Below are 25378 nucleotides of genomic sequence, written 5' to 3' on the forward strand. Positions count from 1 at the left end.
TCATTTAAATTATCAGTAAAACATTTTGTGAAAATGTTGATTTTTCTGGGGTGTTTCTGTGAATTGATTGTTCCTTAACAAAACATTTTTAGACTTTGACTTAGAGATCCTAAATGCTCTGCATTTCCTAAACTTTGAGATGGAGAAAAGTAGGCCTGTCTTTTGATAAAATTGATTAAATTTTTATCTTCTGATAAAAAATTGATTGTATTATTTATGTTTTTCTTATCAAATTTGTTAGTAGCATTCAGAAATATTTCCAAATGATTTTTTTCCTACTTATAGAGGGAAGGAAAGTTGAAAAAAAATGACTGAGACTTTTTGTTTTATTTTTTACTTTTTTATTTTTGTACTTCAAAAAGTGATAAGTTCACATAAACTACATGCCATTATTATTCATAATAATAATTGCATTTTCTATACAATCTACATCATTTCCATTTTTATTATAAAACAGCAGCCTGGTTTCTGTCATAAAACAAATCTGGCTTGTATTAGAACAAATATGTCCTCATTTAAAGAATTTTAAGGTTTCTGTCTTGAATTGAGTATCTTAAGCTTTATAACAACGTCTGGCTCTTAATTTTAGTAAATGGCATGACACACTATATCCACGGAGAGCTTCTGACAAAAACTTATCAGACAGAATTTCTTCAGTGTGTTGTTTACTCAGATGGCTTCAGTTTCTCTTTAGTAAAATAATAATTCTGTGTTGGTGCTAGAGTACAGAAAAATGTTGTTACTGTGCACGCATCTTCTGCAGATGATATCCTGTTCCCTTTCTTTGTTGATATTTTTCTTTCTTAAACTTTGTTGCTCAGAATATCTTTAATGCTAGCCAAGGAGTCAGGGATTTGGACGTATTTTCATGGACTTCCAAAGCTTTTTTCCCCCAGGTGAGTTAACTGTAAGGAACAATCATGTTTTATTCAGGTATTTCAGCATGTATAACAAGTTTTGTGTCTTTGAAACCTTTGCTTAAGATTAATAAAACCTTTTAACCAAAAAACGATCTATGTGAAGTGCTGCAATTGAGTTTTCTCCTTGCTCCTGCCAAAAAGAATGTATTATTAGTTTAAGTGATACTTCCACATGACTTCAAATTTGCTATATTTAGTTTATGACTGACTTTTCCAATGATTATATCTAAGATTAGTGTTTTCACAACTAACTTATTTAGGTGGCAGTGTCCTGGCCTTATGGCTCTTTTATTTTTTCTGCTGCCAACTCTTTCACATTCCCTCTTTGAATGTTCATCTGAGAATGGGATGGGAATGGAGGGAGAAGATAATAATATTTCCACGAATTTAATATGCTGGTACCTGGGTCTTACATTTCAGTATTGAATAAAACATTTATTTTACTATTGCTTGAGTGTGATAGGCACAGTTCTATGACTTTATGTCTGTCCATTTTTTATACTGTTTAGCACAAGAATTGGATAAACTTTGTTTTATACTTATTAATATAGTTTTATTACCTTTACAATAAAATATTGTTTTAAATTTTTAACAAGTTTTCATAATTGCCTTTCAGTGACTAGTTTGCAATTATAATTAGTTTTACCAAGGCTTAACTCCCAGTGTTACCCTGAATGATCAAAAGTTAGAATTATTGTTATAATTAATTAAATGCACTAGGAATATTATTAAATACCAATGAAATTGGGGTTTTTTGCTGAATCTGTGGATATTTGCTTTTTTATGTCACCATGTAATTTTTAAGAATCATTTGTGAGTAGGATTAAAACTTGCCTCTTCCAACTGTGAAATGGCATGATGTATTTATTTATTGACCATTTACAAATAGACATTTTAAAATGTTTACAGAAAATCTTGTGAGTGTAATAGCAAGTATTATGTAAAGTTTAGACCTGTGCTACTCTCAATTTTTATCTTGAGCGCTTTCTGTGTATTCATATAGGTTTGCACATATATAAATTCTTACAAATATATATGATGAGTATATAAAATATGTATTTTACATTTATTTTTGGTTGTAAATCTAAGCTTTTTGAGTGTTTAAAATTCTCATTTCCATTAAATTTCCAATATGTAACAAAAGAATATTGGTAAATAAACTATAATTATAGTAAATGTAAATTAATTGTTCTTAGTACATATTTGTATAAGTAAAAATTGGTTATTCATCACTACAGTGAGATTCACAAAATATTTGAAAGTTAATGGTGACTTTAACGTTTTCCCTGACCAGTCATGTGTGGAAATAACAAAGTAGCAGGTATACAGAATTCTTGAATCCACATATTTTTAAACCTGAGGATCTTGTTTTTAATATTCTGTGTTACTGTCTATATGAACATGTATACATGTCTCTTCATATGAGGCTACTGGTAGGGATAGAACTATTTAATACAATTTTGTCTTGTATAATGTTTTTAAATTTTTATTCTATTTATAACATTATTAAATATCAGTTTTAACCTAATGTTTGCATGTGTGTCTCTTTATGGTTATCTAGTACTCTATCTGAATATGAAATAAATTCTAGAGTTCATATTACTGTATTTAAAAATGCAGTTTTAAATCTCTTTTAAAGGAGTAGTGATGGCAATGAGAACACCCAGTGTGGACCCTTTATTTGCATTTAGTTCGGAAAAAGAGAAAATATGGAAAGGTTATTATTTCTCTTTATTCCATTCACATAGGAAACAATTTTATCACAGCATTGCAATTTAACAGCAAATTTAGGGTAGGTTCTTTTCTTTCATTTTAGAAGTGACTCTTTTCAGTAATATAAATTTATGTTATATTTACTTAAATCCATGTTCAATTTCTCCTTTCTACTAAAAATATAGTCTTTTCTGTTACTAGCATTAATGTATCACTGCATAGTAATGGCTTAACAAATCTAGCAAGACATTTTTATTTCTACAACATTAGAAAGTATACATTGTTAAAATTTTGTAAGCATCATTATTTCATTCATAATGAACAAATACCAAGATATAGCTATATTTTAATGCATATTTTTCATCATCTCTGCTTATGGATCAGTTTTCAGATTCTTCATACCTGTTTTCTCTATTTATAAATAAGTATTTCAACATGGGAAGAAGTGAATATTTAGACTTTTTTTTTTTTTAACCCATAACAATATACAATAATGCGGTAATAATGATTCAAAGTTATTCCCTTGTGGTTCACATAGTATAGTATTTTTATTTTTCCTACTGTTAAATTTAAACATTGCATTAAAGATAAAAGTCAAATCAAGAATGATTGTATTTCTCAAATTGTGTTGGGCAGAAGCCAGAGGTCGATTGGTTTCCTGCTACATTTTCTTGACTTCAACTTTATTTTAAATAGCATTTATTGTTGAAAAACAGATTCTTTAGTACCAATGACTAATTCTTCAGTTATCTTTAGTTATGTGGGTTTTTTTTATATACTGACAGTACTGTAGACTTGCTATAAAAGCTGTTAATAGGAAGGCTTTGAAAGTGATAATAGATTGTATTTTGTTTATTTTTCTTTCCTATTCAAATTTTCAGGAATCTAAAACTAATACTGATGACTTTTTCAAAGACATAAACTCCTGCTGCCCACAGGAAGCAACAATGCAAGAACAAGATATGCCATTCTTGCGAGGAGGGCCAGGCATGTACAAGGTAGTGAAGACGGGACCTTCAGGTCACAACATCAGAAGCTGCCCTAACCTTAGAGGTATCCCAATTGGAATGTTAGTTCTGGGAAACAAAGTCAAAGCAGTGGGAGAGGTATGGATTCTTGTAGCTTCATGACTTCTAAGATACTCATTTTTAATATAATACAACCAAAGCATCTCTTCTAAAGGTTGCCATTTCTGCCACTGGTTTTTCAATGTTAATGTATTTTATCTTTACTTGTATTGCAAATACATAATTTTTCTGTGCTTCTGTCTAATGATTTGCATAATTATCCTTGTGAAAACAATATATTAACAAATGATTTGTATTGTATATATAAATGTTTGGTATTTGCATATATTTTTTCATTATTACAAATGTACTATACCATCATGGATTATCAGCACTTAAAATATTCTATGTGATCGGTATGGAGATGTGATCATATGCAAAAGGTTTCACTTCTTTGTTCCCATTCATAGGTCTCACTGAAGTCCTGAGCAAATAAAATTACTCTTTAGGCTACTGTGGCATTTGCCTCAGCTGATAAGCTTGAAGATGTAGTGTGTCATGCTATTTCTCAGTAGGGGTCATTTTCAAGTTACACTGTGGATACTCTCAACCTAAATAATAGCAAATCGGCTGTGTTAGGACATTTTAGGTGCAGAAAAAAGAAAATGAGCCATGTGTTTTTGGGTAACACTTAAAATTATTTAGGGATTATCTTTGTGCTTTGAAAGTTATTATTTTAACCAAATTCATAAATAAGCAGTATTTTACAGAACTTTTTATTGACTTCTGTCTTACCTCAGGCTGTGGCCTTAATTTCAGAAACTAATTTCTTGGTAGAAATGTATTGGAATGATTACACTATTCAGACATGTGAGCTTTTTACTGGTTTTCATACTGAGTTCCCTAAAAGAATCAAGCCAATCAATCATGCTTTTTGTTATGTACCAGGTAACCAATTCTGAAGGGACATGGGTGCAACTGGATCAGAACAGCATGGTAGAGTTCTGTGAGAGTGATGAAGGAGAGGCATGGTCCTTAGCTAGAGACAGAGGCGGAAACCAGTACCTCCGACATGAAGATGGCAAGTTGGCTTAAATTTGTGATTTATTCCAATTAAGCTTTCAGATACAGAAGTTTTATGCTTATTGTATTGCTTTTGTTTTAAAGAGTTTTTTTTGTGTTTTTTTTTAAGTAAAAGCAAAACTAAAAATTAAAAAATCTTGCAACTGTTAAAATTGGTTTGTAAAATACGTGAGTACTTAATGCACAGTAAATAAGAAAATTAAAAGAAAATTGGAAACATATAAAACAGGCTTTTTATTTCATTAATATAAAGTTGTATACCTCTTTCTTCTGTACCAGTCCAGGACTTAACATTTTATCCCTTCTATAATAAAATGAAAATTCAGTATTCAAACTACCAATCTCAGTACTTCTCCCAGGCAATTTCATTTGATTGCATTTTGTCTTAGGGAAAGAACATTGAATAAATGCATAGTGTCTTTAGAATTTCCTGTTGTTAGATTTTCAACTTTAAATTTTATTTTACCTTTTTCAACATTGATCTCACTTAATAAAATATATTCCTTTTTGTTCCCCTCTCTTTGATATCTTGGTGGCAAAAATTTGTTCTTCAAAGTTGAGACCACATTATCTCTTGTGTGAAGCTTTAACTGATCACAACAGAGCCAAGAACTTCTTGTGTTCCTAAAGAGTAGTGCTCACCACTAGAAAAAAATTCGATTCTATCACAGTGAAGTTCATGTTTATTTCTTCATACCCAGTTATGAGTCCCTTGTGGACAGGCACATGGTTTTTGTCTTTGCATTCTTAGTTCTGAAACAGTTTGACACATACTAGATGCTCATGAAGTTTTGTAATATAACTTGAATTATAAAAATAATAGCACATCAAAATAAGTATGTAAGCAAACATGGACTTGTCTGCCAAATCCCAAAATTTATAGGATGAGGTTAGATGAATAAGAGAACATGCATCTTTATTCAAAAGATAATAAATTTATAATACTTATTATTCCAAGAGGCCCAATGTGACCATAAATATGGATTCAAAAAAGGTTTGAAATTTGCAGTAATGATGGAGTACCTTTGGAGATATCTCCCTTTTTCCCCCCACAACACACCTTTGAGGTAGGTGATATAATCTTCAATTTATAAGTAAGGAAATTCAAGCTCATAGAATTTAAAATGATGTGTCTACTGTTGTACAGCTGGTGACATAGCAGATGTAAGACTTCAGCCAGAATCTTCATTCATGTTTTAAATGCTGCACGCATTACACCATGCTGTACACATTGAGCACAACTTGAGAACCTACCTCCTCCCCTTGTTTTTCCCAGATAAACTTTTTTTAGTGTGAGATGATGTGGTCATAAAATAATGTCCTGAGACAGTAGAACTATTCATTTGAAAAAGATAAGGGTTCCGCTTGATGTAAATTGACATGTACTAAATGACTTTTTCAGTTACTACATGCTTATTATATATTTTTGTATATTTACTACATATTCATAAATTTTTAAACATTTTTCTTTATATAGGAATATTCAGATATAAATGAAAATACCTAAGGTGAAATCAATTTTATTTAAGATAATTTAAATATGAGAACAGCTTAGGCGACTTCCAAAGGACTTTTCTAGCTTAATGCTTAATAATTTTTTAACTGGTAGTACAACAAAATATCTAAGAGTGGATTCTGAAGCAGGACTGCCACGGTACTGATCCCAGCTATACAATTTTTACTCATGTGACCTTGACCAAGTTAACCTAATATCTCTGTGCCTCAGTTTTCCCATTTATAAAAGGATTTTATAAGTCATAACCACATAAATTTGATATGAAGACTAAATGAGCAAGTAACAGATAAAGCTAATGGATGGTAAGTTAGGTATTATTGTTAAAATGCAAAATGCCTTCCATACTAAGGATCAAGTTTTAACCTGGGAAATTTTATTCTTATAAACTTAGAAGATAGAAGCTTCTTCCAAGATAAAATGCCTCTTAAATTAGAGTATCATTTAAGAGAAGTTTAAATTTTTCTCTGTAATCAGTTAATCATCTTTTACTCTTGATATATAGATACAGATAAAAATATAAATATTTGGTGATCATGTAAATCTTAATATTTAAATATAAAATCTAGAGCGACAAGGAAAGAAATGATATGAAGTTAGTGCCTTTAAATCACTAATATTAGTTGATGTACTGCCCAAATAGTCTGTTCAGTGGTGATAATATTTAATATGGAAATACAAAGATTTGGCACTATGGTAATTTATATGAAGTCGTGTGAGTAAAACAAAAGCTTTCCTCTTTGTAAAAATTCTCTATTGGTCTTTGAAATCTGTAGTAGGTAAAGTTACTGCTGTGGTAGAAACAGACTTCACTCTGGATGCTAGACCATTCTTAGTCTAGAGGGGAAGCACTACTATCTTTTCCGTTCAGTTTACTGTTCGTGGGTGTTTTTTGAAGAAACATTCCACTGCTGAAATAGTGCATGCTGAAGAGTATTGCCTAATAAGGGAAGTGCTAGGATTGACTTTTTAAATAAAGTCTACAAATGCTGGTAAAGGGATAGATTATACAGTACCACTGGTACAGCAGAATTGCAATTTACAGGTAGGAAGGAAACACTCTACCACACCCTGTCTGTAGTTCCCTGTTCTGTTTAAAGGAATATTGACTTTCAAAAAATATATTTAAGATATCTAAAGATATTTTAAAATAAGATATTTAAAAATATACTGAAGATATTTCATTTTTCATAAGGTTATTTTAATGGAATTAATACCTTTTCCCCCCGATTTTACTTGACAGGCTTTATTTTGCCTTTTTTGGCTGGCATTAATATGGATGTTTAGCTAAGGTATTGTTTTATATCAGACAGAATCTTGGAGTCACTTGATTGTTCATAGGGGATTAATTTAGTTTGCATATTTTATAGGTCGCGTCTTGCCATTTGTAAATGGATAAAACATTTGCCATTTTCTGCTTGAAATAAGAATTCTGATACATTTATAGACTTTGATTATGTAACGTTGTTTATTATTATCCTTCTATTTGGGAAAAATATCTTTATGTAATAAAAATAAGTTAAAAGTTAAGTTTTCTATAATTTTCACATTCATGACTTAGAACAGTTAACAAATGAAAATTCCTTTTGGTACTAGATACTTAGTTTTTTTCTCTATTCTAATACTAATATACAAAATACTTTTATTTCTGGTGTATAGGTTATTCATTTTTGTTTTACAAAATTCTCTTGCATAAATTTGTTACAAATACAAAGAGTTCCTGGTCCAGAAGTATTAGTATGCATTCAATAATATATCCTATCACAATAAAAGTAAATTGGCTTCATAAGAGCATATCTCATTTCTAAATTTCACTGTGTATTTGATAAATAAAAATAAAGATTTGTCAGGTGCTTTGTTAATGTTAAAATGACCTGGCTGGTATTTTAATTTATCAAATCTAGACATGAGCTTATTTTAAAATCTAACCATCATAAAATCTTTTGCAATTTTCTCTCTTTGTTGTATGAATAGGGAATAGCATATAAGAAACTAATGTTACAGCTGTGGCTTTTATTGTAGAACAAGTTCTTCTGGATCAGAATTCTCAAACTCCTCCTCCAAGCCCTTTCTCAGTGCAAGCTTTTAATAAAGGGGCAAGTTGCAGTGCCCAAGGATTTGATTATGGACTCGGAAATAACAAAGGTAGGTGTTTAAAACTAAGTATTTTACTTACCTAACTTCAATATTTTTTATTACCTTCTCTTGTATACACTTTTTATTTGTGTTCACCCAGAAATCTTTATTAAATTAAAATTTGTTTCTGGAAAGCTAATACAAAATGTTTACAAAGGTCTTCTTTTCATAGTATTGTTTTTTTTTGTTTGTTTGTTTGTTTTTTTTTTGGTTTGTTTGGTTTTCGTTTTGGTTTTACCAGTTTTGGCTTAAATTTCTGACTGTGCTTGCTTATTTTTTTTCTATTTAAAAAACACTCATTTTTATTTCATATCCTAAAGATTCTATTTCACTAAATCTAGTAAAATGTTATTTTTATCATCCACTTATTAGGATGGTAAGGTTAATGAGCAACAAAGAACTTTCTCAAATGATCCATTTAAAATCAGACTATTACTTAAATAATCAGACTATTACTTAAAATAATATTTTAAGTAATATTACACATGAGCTTTATAAAATTTATGTGGTTTTGAATTTCTAACCCAGTAATCTTAATTTAGAATTATGTGAAATGATATGTTTGGTTTTAGTATCTGTAATAAAACCAGAAAGTTGTAAAAATTAAAAAATCCAAAGTCATATGAATATAAAATATATATAGCTGTTTTGGCTGCATTAATGGAAGAGACCAGCATCATGGACTGTCCAAACAATAGTTAATTTTTAAACAATTTATGCTGGAGGTTCATCAGAAATTGCATTTTTATGTGAATTCACACACTCTTGTTCTTTCCTATGTACCTGATCTAGACTCCTTCAAAATCAGCCCTAGTGTCCACAGGTAACATACAGCTGGGTCATGGGTAAAAGGGAGCAGATAGCCTATGTGGAAATCATTTTATTTTAATTTTATTTAAATTAATTCACAGGACTTGATTCCAAGGGACAAATACAGTGTCATTATACCTGACTTGCAGAACAAGTGAAAAAATAAAACGGTGAACAAAATACAGAATTACATCAATGTATAAGGAATATTCTGTTTAAAATAAAACTACGTCTATTGAATAGCTTCGTTACTTTCCACAGAGTATTTTTATGAAGGAAACCTAGCCACAAGATTTTTTTTTACTCCCTTGGATTAGCCTATCCCATAGGATTGGGTATTATCTGCTCACTTACTTCGGGTACCTGATTTCCATTAATTTAAGCCAGATCTTTGTACTTACATAGTGTAAATGCTTGGTGGTGGTTTCTTTATGTCCCTTTCTCTTTACCTTTGTCAACTCTTAAAATCTCAGCATTTGCTTACTGCTACTATATGTCTATATAGTAATGTTTTAAAGCCTTGTTTAACACAAGTTGTATGCTTTCAGTCTTTAAAATGTCTGTCATTGTGTAAATCAGTCTTTATAATTTATTAAAATAAATGTAAATGTTTAAGAGACACAAACATTGCCGAGAAAATTTGTTATTATGTAGAAATAATAAAGTATTACTTTTTAAACATGTGATTTTTGTGAATATCGTTCAAAAAATAGCATGCCTCATGCCAGGCATAGTGGCACATGCCTATAGTCCCAGCTACTTGGGAGGCTGAGGCAGCAGAATCACTTGAGGCCAGGAGTTTAAGGATGTAGTCTGCTATAGTCGTGCCTGTGAATAGCTACATGCTCCATCCTGGGCAACAGAACGGGATCCTGTTTTTTTAAAAAAATATTAAGTCTGCTCTTATTAACAAGCTTTTAAAATATTTAGATGGAGCAAAGAAATAATAAATTTAAATTTGATGAAATATATCTGACTTTATTATCTGTTACAGTAGTTCCCATTTTAACTCTTAATACTGTCCAAAATCAAAGAACTGTTTTTTGTAAAAGCTTTTTTTTTTTCCTTAAAACAGTATTTTAGAAAATTACTCATGACCGCTAATTTTTTTTCATATAATCTACAGCATTTATTTATTATTGCAAAAGAAAAATATGTGGCTCGTGTACACAGTTCTTTCCACATAAATCTATCCCTTGTAGGTACTTCAGTTGAAATTTTTGCATATGAAACTTTATTATATTTAGGAAATATGACTAGAAGGTTAGTATTTTACAGTTTCTGCATCACCTAGTCTGGATATAGTTCCCTCTCCCCACCTCGAGCATCATTTAAACTATTTAATGTACATATTCTCACAAATAAGAAATTATCCATCAGATTATTTCATTATCTTAAAAAAAATTTTGTGAAACCTTTTGGTTCAAGGAAAAATGTTAGAATTGATATTTTAGATTCTATTCAAATTAGGTAGCTCATAATCCTTTTTGTCTTATAGGACTTACAGATTTTTAAATTATTCCTCTAAGCAAAATATTTCATGCTTTTAAAGTAGAATTTCTTTGGCAGTAACAACTTAAAAAAGAAAATATTAATTTATAACTATAATGTAAACACATTGCTCTGTTAATAACATACTTCGCCCCATTAATTCTGCTTTTTAAAAGAAAAACTGCTAATTGCTTATTTTCTGCATGAAATATACTGCCGATGAGGCAGGGTGGTATTAGTCATTGTTGGGAATTATGAAGAAGGCATCATTTACTTAGATATTCATTTATGTATGTTCAATATTGAAGCAATTTATCACTGATTCTTCATAGAGTCTTCATTCTCCCATACATAATGAGAGATGTTATATATGAATGTAAATGGATTTGTTTTTATAGATGGGCTTCTATATAAGATTTGGTGGGGTGCTTCCATTAAAAAAAAAAATAGCATGCAAAATTTGGTCCCTAATTTGAGGATGATTAATAGTCACCAATTTTCACTCATTTCTGAATTGGCATGGTTTTATTTAGTGTTCAACTCTATCTGAATGTCATAAAGCACCATTTACTTTGCCATTTTGGATGTTAATGAATAACGAGTTGCAGTTTTGACTGTTTTACCCACTGCAGGTGACCAACTGAGTGCCATATTGAATTCCATTCAGTCACGACCCAATCTCCCAGCTCCTTCCATCTTTGATCAAGCTGCAAAACCTCCCTCTTCCCTAGTACACAGCCCATTTGTGTTCGGACAGCCCCTTTCCTTCCAGCAGCCTCAGCTTCAGAGTAAGTCTGTCAGCCTTACCTGCCTCATCAAGCATTTCTGAAGCTTTGTTCTGAGTTATTTATCAGTTACTAATTAGTTATCAACTCACCTGACTGGTTTTTTTAAATTAGGATGTTATCCCCTCCCACATTTTTGAAATATTTAAGCTATTCTGAGCTAAGACATTCTGCAGCTAAGACATTTAAAGTTCATATGCATGACTATGGTAAGCATCACATATAGGGACAACTTTCAGTGGATTTTTGTTACTTTAGGATGTCCCAAAAGGATAAAGCTATTTCACTCTATCAGTGGGTAGAAGAAAGACTGTACTTGTTTGGGCAGGTTTGTTTGTTTTTTCTGAGTGAATTTGGTATCTATGAAATGTATGACAATTTAGGTTTCCCGGTTTTCTCAAATTGTTGTTTCCTGTCTTTATTTTTATTTTTTTGTTGTTCCTTATATGTTAAATTGATCATTTGATTCTAGTTCTGCCTTTTAGGATTGCTCTAGTCCTTCATCCATGATAGTAATTCACATTGGTTTGGAAAAGATACCCAAAAAAAATTATACTTAACTGAGTGTTCTTTTTTCTTGACCTCCTGAACCTTCCACGTAAACTTTTCAAAGCTCTATTCAGTGTGACAACAGTGTGCTCTTCTTGGCATTCAGTTCTCATTAATTGAATCAGTTAGTTTGTGAAAGTCTCAGCTTATATACCATTGTTCAGATTCAATTGCACAACCTCTTTGCTTTGGTAAAGGACATTCACACTTAGGTCTAAGTTATTTTTTAAACAAAAATACTTTAATAACTGTTACTAGGGTCATGTAAAAGAGTGCTAGCTGGTTTAGTTTTTATTAAGAACTAGGACAGTATGTAGCTAGCAAATGATGTTATTCATTACTTTATTCACTTTAGGTAAAGGGTATACAAGAGTATAAACTTTTCTGGGTTTCCACTATCCATCAGGAAAGTTTAATTAATGAAACTAATTAGTTTGGAAATATAAGTACTATCAATTTCTAGCTTATCATCTTCATTCATGTATAATATTAATTTGAATGTTAAGAGAAGAATTTCAAATAAACAAAATAGTGTCACGTGTGTGAAATAGTTTTTTCCTTCTATGATAAATATTATTTCAGAAGAATGAAAAAGAAGTGAAGAGTTAGTTTATTAATTTTGTGTTGCATCAGACTTTTTACATTTACATGTACTACTTAAGCTTCAAAAAGTTTTAAAGGTAAGGACAAGGGGAAAAACGTAAAGGAAAAACATCAGGATCATTCAGGTAGAAAATTTATACTAGAAAATTTAAATTCATTCATATTCAAATTCAGTTTTAAACGAAAAATTGCCTATGTCATAGCAGTAGCAGACAAAAGAACTAAGGAGCAAGGAGAACCTTTTTGTTCTATCTAAAGAATCATTGCAAGTCTTTACAAAAACAAGCATAATTACTATTTTTATTTTACCAAATTAATAAAATATTTCAAAACAATAAACAGTAATAAAAGTTGATTTGTGTCTTCCCGGGAACAACAGTTTCTAGGTGACATTGTGTCAATACAATTTTATACATACGTGTTATCAGTACCAGCACTTTATTTACCACTGTCTTGGAGCAAATTTGAAATCATGACTTAACTATGTTTCAATTAGCAATTTTCTGAATCATTACTTGCCTATAGTCCAACAATGGAAATTACTCAGGTCTTGTTTTAAACTTCTTATTCGCAACAGGATGTCACTAAATTTTGACTTGCAAATTCCAGAAAATGGAAGTCTTAATCTTTAGCATAACAAAAAAAAGTATGGAATCTGAAAATAGTTTTAATTTTTTTAAATAGTTCAGAATTGTATTTTTTACATCATATTAGGAAAGGTAAATGTGGCAGAGTGCCAACATCTGTTAAGACTCCCCAAGCACGATATTCTTTCCTGAACCTCACTGCCATGTATCCCACTAGCATATCACCTATACTTTAGAAGATGGTTTATTCATAGTGAACTTCCCTATGCTATTTAGTAAAATGAGAATCATTTTTGTCTTGTACCCTTGTGATACTAAATAAATCATTATGTAGAAGACCGTATTTACTGAATTTTGTTTATACTGATAGTCACCACTGTGTACTAAACACTGTACTTAAGCACTTCAATACAGCCTTATTTGAGATACTGTCTCTTATCTCTGTTTTACAGAGACAGAAACAGAGGCTTAGGGAGGATAAATGATTTGCCCCAGAAACATACATAATAAAATGGTAGAGCCAGAACTTGAGGTCAGTTCTGTTGACTACAAAGGCTGTTTTAAAAATTCAGCCTTACCTCAGTAAATATTGCAAAATCTGTTCTAATGTATATATATTTTAAATTTATATTTAAACTAGGTCTGGCATCTAGAGTATTAGCTTTGCTCAGATTTGATTATTTTTCTTTTTATAGTTTGATTTTTTTTTAATGTAACAGTAGTTTGAATGGAAAAGAAGATTTCCTAAATGTCATAACTCAAGATCCTGGTTAACTAGAAAAATTCTACAAAGAAACACATCAACTGATGCATGGTTTAACTTCATCTAGCATTTCTATGAGCATTATTATCTGTAATTCTTTGGAGTTTTTTTCTGAATCATAGTTTTTTCACCTATCTTTGGAAATTTAAAAGTAATCTGGCACATTAAGTTAATTTGATACCTTTTCTTTAGAATCAGGCAACATTTTATTCTGTAAAATAGAGTATTTGGTAATTTTTAAATTAGCAAAATTATTTGATTTTACATACATAGAAATTATTTCAAGTGTTATTCTAGTGAAGTAGAATGTTACAGAAGTAAAAGTTAACAAATTTCCCTTATGTGTGTACACACAGAGACATGAAAAAGAAAAGTGTGTATATGGGATTTTTCTTTACTGTTCTGTAATTTATTTTTTAATGTTAAAACTTGTTATATAGTTTTTAGAATTGGTAAGCAATTTGGCAATAAAATTGTAGTGGACCAAAATGGAGAATGGTATCTGTGGCTGCTTTCTTTAAGAATATTACATTCCTTATTTTCATTATCCCCATTTCTCTTGAAAGCTTCATTTTATGTCCTATAGCTTCTGTCAGTGTCTTACACATCACAGGCATTCAAGGAGTGTTTATTGACTATAGGTACTTAAGATTAGCATTTCATCAATTTAAGATCTTGTGTTTTTCTATTATGATATTCCAGTGTTTCCTCAGAGAACATCTTCAAAGAAGAGAATTTATTTCTTTCACTTAGTAATTGAAGCCAACTATACTGTGACAGTATGATGTATGATAATTGCGGGTTTATACTGATTGAATTCTAAGCAAGATTCTCCAACTGAGAAACTATATTGCAAATGGCTTCATTTAAACATAGCATTTTATCACTTTCTACCTACTGCTCCAGAGGGTGAATAGTTTTTCAACTTTTATTTATTTATTTGTGGTAGAAAAATGGCAAATAAAACTGAAGACAATTTACTTTTCTCCCAGATACTTTTTTATAATTTTTTTTATTTTTTAATGTTTTAATTTTGGTGGGTACATAATAGACATCTCCCAGCAATTTTAAACATGAAATATACAATGTATGTCAAAATACATAGTACTTTCAAGCACAGATATGATAGATCTAAATTAGCTTGCAACAGGAGTTTTTCTATTATACTCGTAAGTCACATTCTTATGTGGGACAAAAAAAATGTTAAATGTGAGCCCAAAATCCATTTGGATATCTGCATGACTATTTATTTACATTTGAGAATACAAACACACTGAAGTACTATGTTTACTTAGCTTGTAGAAACATAGTCCTGGGAAGACTTTCAGCTCAGATTTCCCCTCTGGCTACTTACTAGCTCGCTAAGTTATTTGACAGGTCTGAATTTTTGTTAGCTCATTATAAAACGAGATTCCCAATAAATGTTATCTTTTGTTGTTATTATTGCCTTTTGATGCAAATACTTAATACCTCTCATGCTTTGAGGAAAGTATAGAAAAAGTCCCTCTCTAAAAGAGAGCAGTCTATTCTCAGTGTGGAATGAGCTGCAGGAAGGGATATAGAAAGGGACAAATGAGGTTTCCTAGCTCCTTTTGGGTCTATTTTTGCAATATAATTTGATTACTTGTTTTAAGATTAATTCTTAATGTATTTAGACTACATTCAGATGTTAGTGTGAATGTTAGCATAAAAGCCAGGTTTGTTTGTAAGGCTTAGACTGGGTCATTTCTACCCTGGATTATAATCTCAGCACTGTATTTGTCAGTTTGTTGTTTGCCTGCTTTGAAGGTATGTGGATGAAGCACTTGATTTAGGAAGGAGGACCTGTGGGATTTAATCCCTGTTTTAGAAAATTAGTCAGCATTGGTTCAAATATCGAAGTTTAATAAAACTTTTCCACTTCACCCTATAACATCTGTCACAACAACCAACATATTTATTTTAGTTTTGGGTCTAACATCTCCAGCATCCCTACAAATACTAATCATTTTATTCATTTACTGAGCTGAGCCATCTTCTCAGTGACATAAAAGCCTTGACCCAGGTATTTTGTTTTGCTGCTTCACCAGTGATTTATTCATCCACACTTTACTTCATCGTAGGAATTCAAACTGCAAAGAATGCTGATGTTTCTAAAAGACATTTTGTCCCAGTCATTTGTTTGCTTTCTCCTGGCTTGATTTGACCTTTTATCTCTCCCTCTTCCCCTACCTCTTTTTTGGCTACTGTGTTTATTTCACCCTTCATTACCATCTTTCTTTAGATGACTTACTCATTCTTCCATTTATTCATCTGCTTTTATTAAGTATCTACTCTGTGCTAGATAATGGTGATGAGCAAGGTAAAAAAAAAAAAAAAAAAACCATGATCGCTGATCTTGAAGGCTTCTAGAATGTTGTAAGAGATAACATAGTTAAAGAAAAAATGATGGCATGTTTTAAGTGCAACAAGAGCAGTAGTCACAGGATGCAATGGAAACATAGGAGAGAAAGTGTCTGGCTCAGCTAGGAGAGATTAGAGAAACATTCTAAAAAGAGGCAGGTCCTCCTCAGAGTGTTGAAGGACTTGTGAGAATTTATCAGACAAGGAGGAGTGAAGATGAGGAAGGAGGTTAATGGAGCATTCCAACTAGAAGGATAAAATGAGCTACATTACAGAGATCCAATGAATCACAAAGTATTTATTGAGTCCACCTACGTGCCATGCCGTGTACTAAGCACTGTTCATGCAGAGGGCCAGTTTGGAGTAATGAAACTCCAAAGTTTGATTAGAATAGGCTCAGCAGAAAAGGGGGAAAGAGAAATTGGAGACAATGAGTATAGAGAAGTGTGTCAAGATTTGATCTAAAGAGAAGATACGAGGAGAGAAGATAGAAGATCTGAAGAGGTTTTTGTTCCGTTTTGTTTGTTAATGGGAAAAATAAAAAGTTTATCAAGGTTCTTTTCTAATGAGAGTAATTCAGTTGAAAGAAATATTAATAATGCAAGAGGGTGAGGAGAATTACTGGCACAATATTCTTTAATGGGAGAGGGGATGCAGACCAGGTATAGTGGCTCACACCTATATTTCCAGCATTTAGGGAGGCCAAGGTAGGAGGATGGCTTGAGGCCAGGAGTTTGAGACCAGCGAAGACAACGTAGCAAGCCCTCGTTTCTATAAAAATTTTTTTAAAAATCAGCTGGGCATAGCGATGCACACCTGTAATCCCAGCTAAGTGGGAGGCTGAGGCAGGCAAATCACTCAAGCTCAGGAGTTCGAGGCTGCAGTCAGCCATAATTGCATGCCACCACACGCTAGCCTGAGCAACAGAGTGAGACCTTGTCTCTGTATGTGTATAAAATCAAGAAGAGGGGATACAGTCCAGTGCAAAGTGGAAAGGTTGGCTAAGTAGGATCATAAATAGTTACCATCATAACAAGCAAGAAAGAAGAATGTATATTATTGGGAGCTGTTTTTTCTAAGTAAAATAGGAGGCAGTTATCTACTCAGAGTTACCATGGAGAGACTGCATTGATTGAGGAAAGAGAAGATATGAGATAGTAAAAGCTAACATATGTCAAATATTTATCACGTGCCAGGCACCATTCATGGGAATCAACTTTGGTCCCCATCCAAGAACATTGTTCATTTGAGAAACTTCAGGCATGTGCAGCTTTAAGTGACCTAGTGACAGTGTCTTAGATTAGAGAGGATGGGGCTGGATCATGAAGGGTCTTGTAAGCCATACTTATTTTAGACTTTACGTGTAGTGAATAAACGGAGAGAGCACGTGGAGGAAGTTGTTGTGCAGAATTTTAAATAAAAAGTGATATGATCAGTTTTACATTTGTGACAGATAACTGAAAATATTATGAAAAAGGTCCTGGAGAAAGGGAGAATGTTAGAAGCAGAGTCCAGAGAAGAGCTGAGTAGGGTTAAAGCTAAGGTTAATTGCAGGGAGAATGTAGAAGAAATATTTACACAGTAAAATGCTTAGGACCAGCCTGGACAACAAAGCAAGACCCTGTCTCTACTTAAAAAAAAAAAAAAAAAGCCAAGCATTGAGGGCTACACCTGTATTCCAGGCTACTTGGGAGGCTGAGGCAGGAGGATTCCTTGAGTCCAGGAGTTTGAGGCTGCAGTGAGCTAGAATCCAGCCTGAGTGAACAGAGCTAGACCCTGCCTCTTTAAAAAAAATAAAAGAAGTGACATGCTGATTAAAGTTAGGAGCCAGTCTCAAATGACATCCACTTTTATGCTCTGTTTTGAAAGACAATATCTTACCTAGTATCAAGAATAAAGAATAAAACCATCTTTTAAGAAAAAATGAGTTCAGTTGGGTGACTTAGCTCCAATTGGCTATAACTTGAAATTGAGAAACATATTTAGCATTCTCATAGTTAAAAATGGCATTGTTGACTGACAAGTGGAAAATGTAAAATTATTCATATATTACATACATTTTGTTAAAAATATTATTAAAGCATTCTCATGATTTTGCACTCAAATTAGAAAGGATTAGGTCTGCTACATCTCCCACTTTGTTATTCTCTCAAACGTCTGTACTGTAGTATATTTCACTACTTAAGCTGAACAAAACAAAATGTTCATTTCTTATAATCAGACTTCTCGTCCTTATCATCAGATTTTCTTTCCTCCTAAGTTTAAGAAATGTGCATCATCAGCAACCAGTATGTCTTATGATGGCATAATTTCAAGTGTTCTAGGGGCCTAAGAGGTTATCCAGCTCTCATTTTGAGATGAGAGAATTCTTGCTGACTTGCCCAAAGTCATAGCTGGCTAATCTAGGACTTGAACATGAGAGTCTGCTAACTCACTCCAGTGGTTTTTTCCACCTGCATCTCAGTTATCTTACATAGACTGCAAGAAGTGAGAAAGACGAGGTCATTTAGTCCAACCTTGCTATTTTATATTTTAAATACCTCGCAACATCCCTGATAAACTTTTGCCAGGCCGGTAATTAACAGTATCACAAGGCCGTTCTGATTGTCTGTATTTCTCAGTTTTTGTTAGAGCAGGGATCTCCAACCCCCCAAGCCGCAGACCAATACTGGTCCATGGCCTGTTAGGAACCGAACTGCACAGCAGGAGGAGAGCATTACTGCCTGAGCTCTACTTCCTGTCAGATCAGCAGCGGCATTAGATTCTCATAAGAGTGCAGATCCTAGTATGAACTGTGCATGCAAGGGATCTAGGTTGAGAGCTCCTCATGAGACTCTAATGCCTGATGATCTGAGGTGGAACAGTTTCATCCTGAGACTATCCCCCAGCCCCCCATTGATCATGGAAAAAAATATCTTCCAAGAAACCAGTCCCTGGTCCCAAAAAGTGTGGAGACCATTGTGTTAGAGAAACAAGGAAACCCTCCTCCACCTGCCACATAAGAATAAACGAAACAATGGAACAGCTCCCCTACTTTCCGTAATTAACATGTATTCCCATTTTGAGGCAGTGAGTTGCTGGCACCTGTTTTCTCCTTTCTCCAAACAGTACTTTAAAAGTATCTTATCCTGGCTGGGCGCAGTGGCTAACACATGTAATCCCAGCACTTTGGGAGTCTGAGGCAGGTGGATCACGAGGTCAGGAGATTGAGACCATCCTGGCTAACACGGTGAAACCCCGTCTCTACTAAAAATACAAGAAATTAGCCGGGCATGGTGGCGGGCGCCTGTAGTCCCAGCTGCTCGGGAGGCTGAGGCAGGAGAATGGTGTGAACCCGGGAGGTAGAGCTTGCAGTGAGCCGAGATTACACCACTGCACTTTAGCCTGGGCAACAGCGAGACTCCATCTCAAAAAAAAAGAGAAAAAAGTATCTTATCCTAAAAGCACTTCTGTTTTTGGTTTAGGTTTTAGCTGTCTTTATGCTACATAAGCATTGCCTCTTTCTCAGGATGTCACTTCTGGAGGCAGGAAAGGGTTATGGTTAATGCTAATCACTTTATCAAAATATCTGATTTCTCTGATGTATAATTAATATTTTTCCCTTGCAACTAATAAGCAATGTGTGGAAAGTAAGATTTTTACTTTTAAAAGCATATCCAGCCTTCTTGTGTCTCAAGTTAATGTTTGGGAAGCAATACCTGTCTCTTCTTATATTTTGAAGTTATTCTTTCTAAGGCCTAAGATATATACCCATCAAATGATGCTCAGAATTTTTGTCTCAGCTATCACAAACCCTGAAATGATACGCTTTCCCTAAGTGTTATTTTCCTTAACTATATTTACTGGAGATTTAGTACATATTCAATAATATACTATGAGTATGTTTTCTTCAAGTCCAATTATGTGTAGATGTCATTTAGAGAAACAGTACATTTTATGGGTGATCCACTTTATGTATCCCCTCTTCTTTCCACATTCAGATCATATGGATTAATGTCATAGTCTAGTAAAAAGCTTGTTTCTATTTTATCCTTAAGTTTAAAATGTTGTTTTTTCTTTCTATTAGTATAATTCTTTTAGTGTACTAACATTTATGTAAATAAGTCTTACATAAATACTAACATTTATATAAATAAATCTTTAGCCTAATTCTTTTAGCATGCCAACATTTATGTAAATGGATCTTAGTTTCTGTTCCATGTCCTAAGCTCCTTTACCATTCACATAATTCTATATTCCTCCTGATAAGTTTACTACAAAGAAGAATATTGGATGTATTGATTATGCAGTGATACTGCGTCTAAAGCTGTCAGTCAAGAATGGCTGCCATAGCTAAGAGTATCTACTAATCATCACTGTCATTTTTTTTTTAAATTTTATTTATTTATCTTATTTTATTTATTTATTTATTTTTTTGAGACAATTTCACTCTGTCACCCAGGCTGGAGTGCAGTGGCGCGATCTAGGCTAACCGCAACTTCTGCCTCCCAGGCTGGAGTGATCCTCCCACCTCAGCCTCCGGAGTAGCTAGGACTGGAGGCGAGTGTCCCCACACCTGCCTAATTTTTGTATTTTTTTGTGGAGACGGAGTTTCACCATGTTGCCTAAGCTGGTCTCAAACTCCTGAACTCAAGCAATTTGATTGCCTTGGCCTACCAAAGTGCTAGGATTACAGACTTGAGCCACTGTGCCTAGTCCTGTCACTTTCTAAAAAATCCTGTAAAGCACTAATAGAAGTGGGAATAATAATCACACTTAATTATGCCTGTTTTTAAATCTGCATATTGTTTGATTAATCATATCTTTTGGCCAAGTGGAAGGCATGAATTATACGTAGTCTCTACAAGGACCAATAAACTGGTTTCTAAATATGTTTTAAATAAATAATTTAAAAGTTAATTTCCCAAATATCCTCAACTATAAAGTTAGACCTATTTACTGTTTTGTAGGAGCCTATTGCTGTCAAAAGTATCTGAAGTTCTATTCAGAGAAAAAAAGAAATGCACAATGACTGGGATTTAAGTTGAGTGAGGAAAGTCAGCAACACTGTTCCCATCGTTCTACCATAAATGTGGCAAAATCTTACTGTTTGTGACAGATCGGTAGAATTAGATTTTCTTATATCTAAATAAATATATATAAATACGTAAATGTAGGTATGTATAGCATGAACAGAATACAGTGCTATTTGAACATTGTCATAAGACTTATTTATAAAACTTCCTCAAGCTCTTTCCAATATCTTGGTTAAGATTACATCTAAGGTGGGAGGAGGATGAGGATTGAAAAACTACCTGTGAGGTAATGCTTGATTACCTGGGTGACAAAATTATGTTTACACCAAACCCCCATGACACAGAATTTACCCATGTAACAAACCTACACATGTCCCCCTTGAACTAAAAATAAAAGTTGGAAAGAAAAAAAAGGAACTTAAAGAGAAAGAAAAGATTGTATCTGGTAGTTTTGCTAAGACTATAATATTTCGGACTGCTCCACTCTCTCCTCAAGATTGAGAACTAAACAACATGAGAAGCACAATTACATGCCAAAGATTCTTCTTGCCTTTGGTTGTTTGTAGCATCCCAGTGGAATGTCTTTGAAAGTAAACTTTTTTATCTGTATTTTCTCACCTGCTCTGAGTATTGGTGGCAGTGATATATGCATTGTAATTAGACACCTAGCCTCCTGAATATAATGTATTCCAATTGTATTGTCTTTCTGAATAGCCTGTTTTCAATTCTTTCAACATTGCCTGCCAATAATTTAGCAAATTATTATTGAATGTCACAACTTGATTATAGAACATAGTAAGAAATCAACAAATTAAACACCAAACTGAATTTAATGCTAAAACTTACCCTTTTTAAAAATGTATTACTGATTTTTACTCGTGAAATTTAACATTTCCAGTCATCACTTAGTTGTTGACTCAACACTCAAAAATAATATATGCTACTTTTAAAATCCCAAAACCTCCAGATTTGTGTATTGCCACCAGGTGATGACAGTTGATGTTAATATTTTTGCACATCCTTCATTTTGAACAAATCTGTAAACCTCAAAAGATGTCAGGTGCTGCAAAAGGAGCTCTTACGCTATTTAAGTGCCATATAGTAAGGAGTTAGTTGACAGCTGATGCCTTGATTCTTCCAGTTTATGGTTCCAACGATAAGGTCAGGATCCTGATACAGCAAAACCACCGTTTGTCTCTGTTAAACTGAAATGAGAATGCGTTCCTTATTAGAAAGAAAAGTTACACAGTTTTATTATCATGAGTACTTTAAAAAGACTTGAAAAGTACAATTTACAATGAACTCAACGTTTCTATGACTAGGAAATGATATGACTCAGGGAATTTAATACTTGGGATCCAAAACAAAGAAAGCAAAATGACCCATGAAGAACCATGTTGTTTATAAGGACAAACTACAGGAAACAAACAGCATGAACTTCACAGGAGCACTGGAAACAAAATCCTGACTCTTTAAAATTGTTTTTAATATTATCCTCTTTAACTTTGTGATACCCAAAAAAGAATCAAAATTTTGTGGAGATGAATATAATAATTGGTTGTCTTACCTGTATTAACAAGATTTTTTTAAAACATTATTATTTCTGTCAAATGATTTTTAAAACACCTATCAACTTTTTTTCTTTTGGGTATAGATATCAATATATCTCTTATAGCTTGCTTCCCTTTTTAAATTAAAAAGTATAAATCTTTATAAAAATTAACTGTAACTTTATAAAAATATGTTTAAACTTGAGCAGATTTTATAAAAATTTAACGTGTAGAACATGTGTTGTTTCCAGCAACAGCTTAATTTCTTTAGTCACTGAACCTTTTTTAGACTTTCATTTTTTAAAATATTTCTTTTTTTTTTTTCGCTCTGATTCATATCTAGGAATCCAGTCTCTCTAGCCTTTGTAATACATTGAAAAGACTTGAAGGCCATTTTGCCTTCAAACTGTTTTCCAGGAGTTTGTCCTTAAACCTCTAACATCTTATCTTACAAGTTTCCTCGTAGTTTTTCACATTTCTGTTTATGTGTGCTTCCAAATAAGATGGTATTCTGATTTCCTGTTGCTGTGTCTTCCTGCTATATGGAGTCTTCACAGATTTTTAGCAGCCAGGCCAGAAGATTGTATTCCTTCCTACATTGGCAGGTTGAATTCTCCCTGAATTAACTCTTCCATTCAGAGGCTGCCACCGTCCTAGTTGGTGTCTTGAAGAATTGTATCACTCTCCTAACTGATATTTTAACAATAGCTGCAAACTCCTTACTATATGACACTTAAATAGCGTAAGAGCTCCTTTTGCAGCACCTGACATCTTTTGAGGTTTATAGATTTGTTCAAAATGAAGGATGTGCAAAAATATTAAAAATGTAACTTTTTAAAACTTAGATTAAGATGGTTTTATGCCATGTATGTTGCTATCTACTCCTCCTATTGTCTTTTGAGCTCACTGCATTCCAGCTTTAGTCCCTATCCTCGGAAATTGCTGTAGTCAGTCTGGGACTTTTGTGTTGCCAAATTCAGTTGTCGATTCTAAGATGTCATTTTACTTAATCTGGCAGCAGTGTTTGATAGAGTTGGTCTTTCTTCCTAGAAACACATTCATTTGCCTGCTGGATGTTTCCTGCCTTCCTGACTGCTGATTTCTAGTCTCCTTTCTACATCCTCATCTATTTCATCATCTAGAAATGTCCTAGGGCTTTGGCCTCTTCTAGGCATCACTCCCAAAGTGGTATTCTGCAGTCATGAAGAATGACACATCTGTAGGCATATGACTCCCAAGTTTCTCAGCACCTGATATGATGTATACTTATTTGTTCATTCCCTCTCTCCTTTCTCCTAAATATGGACTCTCTGAGAGCAGGGACTTTGATCCTGTTCACCACTGTGTCTGCAATGCATAGAATAGTATCTAACACGTAATACATACTCAATACTTTACAATGAGTGACTTCTTAATTTATGGGTCATTCATCATTAATCTTGACCATAATAATGATATCAGTCGAAAACAGCACTTACTGTATTTTAAGCAAAGTGTGTGTTGTGTCTAGTTTATTTCAATAATACTAAGACAGCTATCTCCTTATTACCTGAATTTATTTCAGTACAACCGATTAATTTTGTTTTAATTGCCATGAGTTAAAAATTTTAAATACTGTGAGTTGTTTTAGATTCAGATAGATATGTTTTTTAGCTTACTGCTTTCAAACGACTACACTTTAACGGTTCTGTTAATTCTTCAGAAAAAAGGTAAATTAAGTACTTCATTTCCTGCATAGTAAATCATTGACATTCCTAACATTTTTCAGTGACTTATAAATTTTCTTTGCTTTGTTTGTGTTGTGACATGTTATGTAAACAAGATTTGGTATCAGAAGTAGGATCTACAAAACAAACACTAAATACTGGGGTTAGTACTAACGTTTTCACTGAAGATGGACCCCGAAAAGTAGCCAAACACAGTGTCACCCTGAGTCCATTCTGAGATACATACCGGAAAATTATAGTAATCGGTTCATTCAGGAAACCAGGTGACAATAGGTTAAGCCATAAGTAATATAAGTAACATTTCTTTATCTTCCTCTATTAAAAAAAAAAACTTGTAAATCTTTATTTAAATGAGCACCAAATTAAAGAAAACCAAACAAAAGAAACGCAAGTCTAAAATGAAATGTTCAATTTTGATTTGTCAGAGATATGAGCCTTACTAAGTTTTAAGTTAACAGATTTGGACATTAACACATATTAATCTAAATTAATTCAACCTTTGTTTTCAGTTTTAGAGAAATGTAAGCTTGTTGAAAAATTTAGCAGAATATAAACTATTTAAAATAACTGTTGATACTTGCATACCATTTGAAATGCTTTGTTTTTGCTTGTGTTCTCTGCTAAATTTTTTTTCCATTGAATCTGTGCTGCTTCTTTGCCAATGTTTTCCACTGTAGAATCTCCATCTTGCAACCTTGCTTCTCGTGAGCGCATTTACAAAAATTATGGTGTAGCTGGGCCTGC

At 32.9% G+C, this 25378-nt stretch overlaps 1 protein-coding gene across 1 annotated transcript in view; it reads left to right on the forward strand.

Annotated features, from left to right (window-relative positions):
- MYCBP2 (MYC binding protein 2, E3 ubiquitin protein ligase) overlaps positions 1–25378 on the forward strand; it is a 271487-nt gene that overhangs the window by 186952 nt on the left and 59157 nt on the right. The window contains exons 53-56 of the mRNA XM_012000660.1: positions 3515–3739; positions 4589–4721; positions 8259–8381; positions 11306–11461. Coding sequence (XP_011856050.1) covers positions 3515–3739; positions 4589–4721; positions 8259–8381; positions 11306–11461 — 637 coding nt within the window. The remainder of the gene's footprint in view (positions 1–3514; positions 3740–4588; positions 4722–8258; positions 8382–11305; positions 11462–25378) is intronic.

The sequence above is a fragment of the Mandrillus leucophaeus genome, unplaced genomic scaffold (assembly GCF_000951045.1).
Source record: "Mandrillus leucophaeus isolate KB7577 unplaced genomic scaffold, Mleu.le_1.0 Scaffold638, whole genome shotgun sequence".
Lineage (NCBI taxonomy): Eukaryota > Metazoa > Chordata > Mammalia > Primates > Cercopithecidae > Mandrillus > Mandrillus leucophaeus.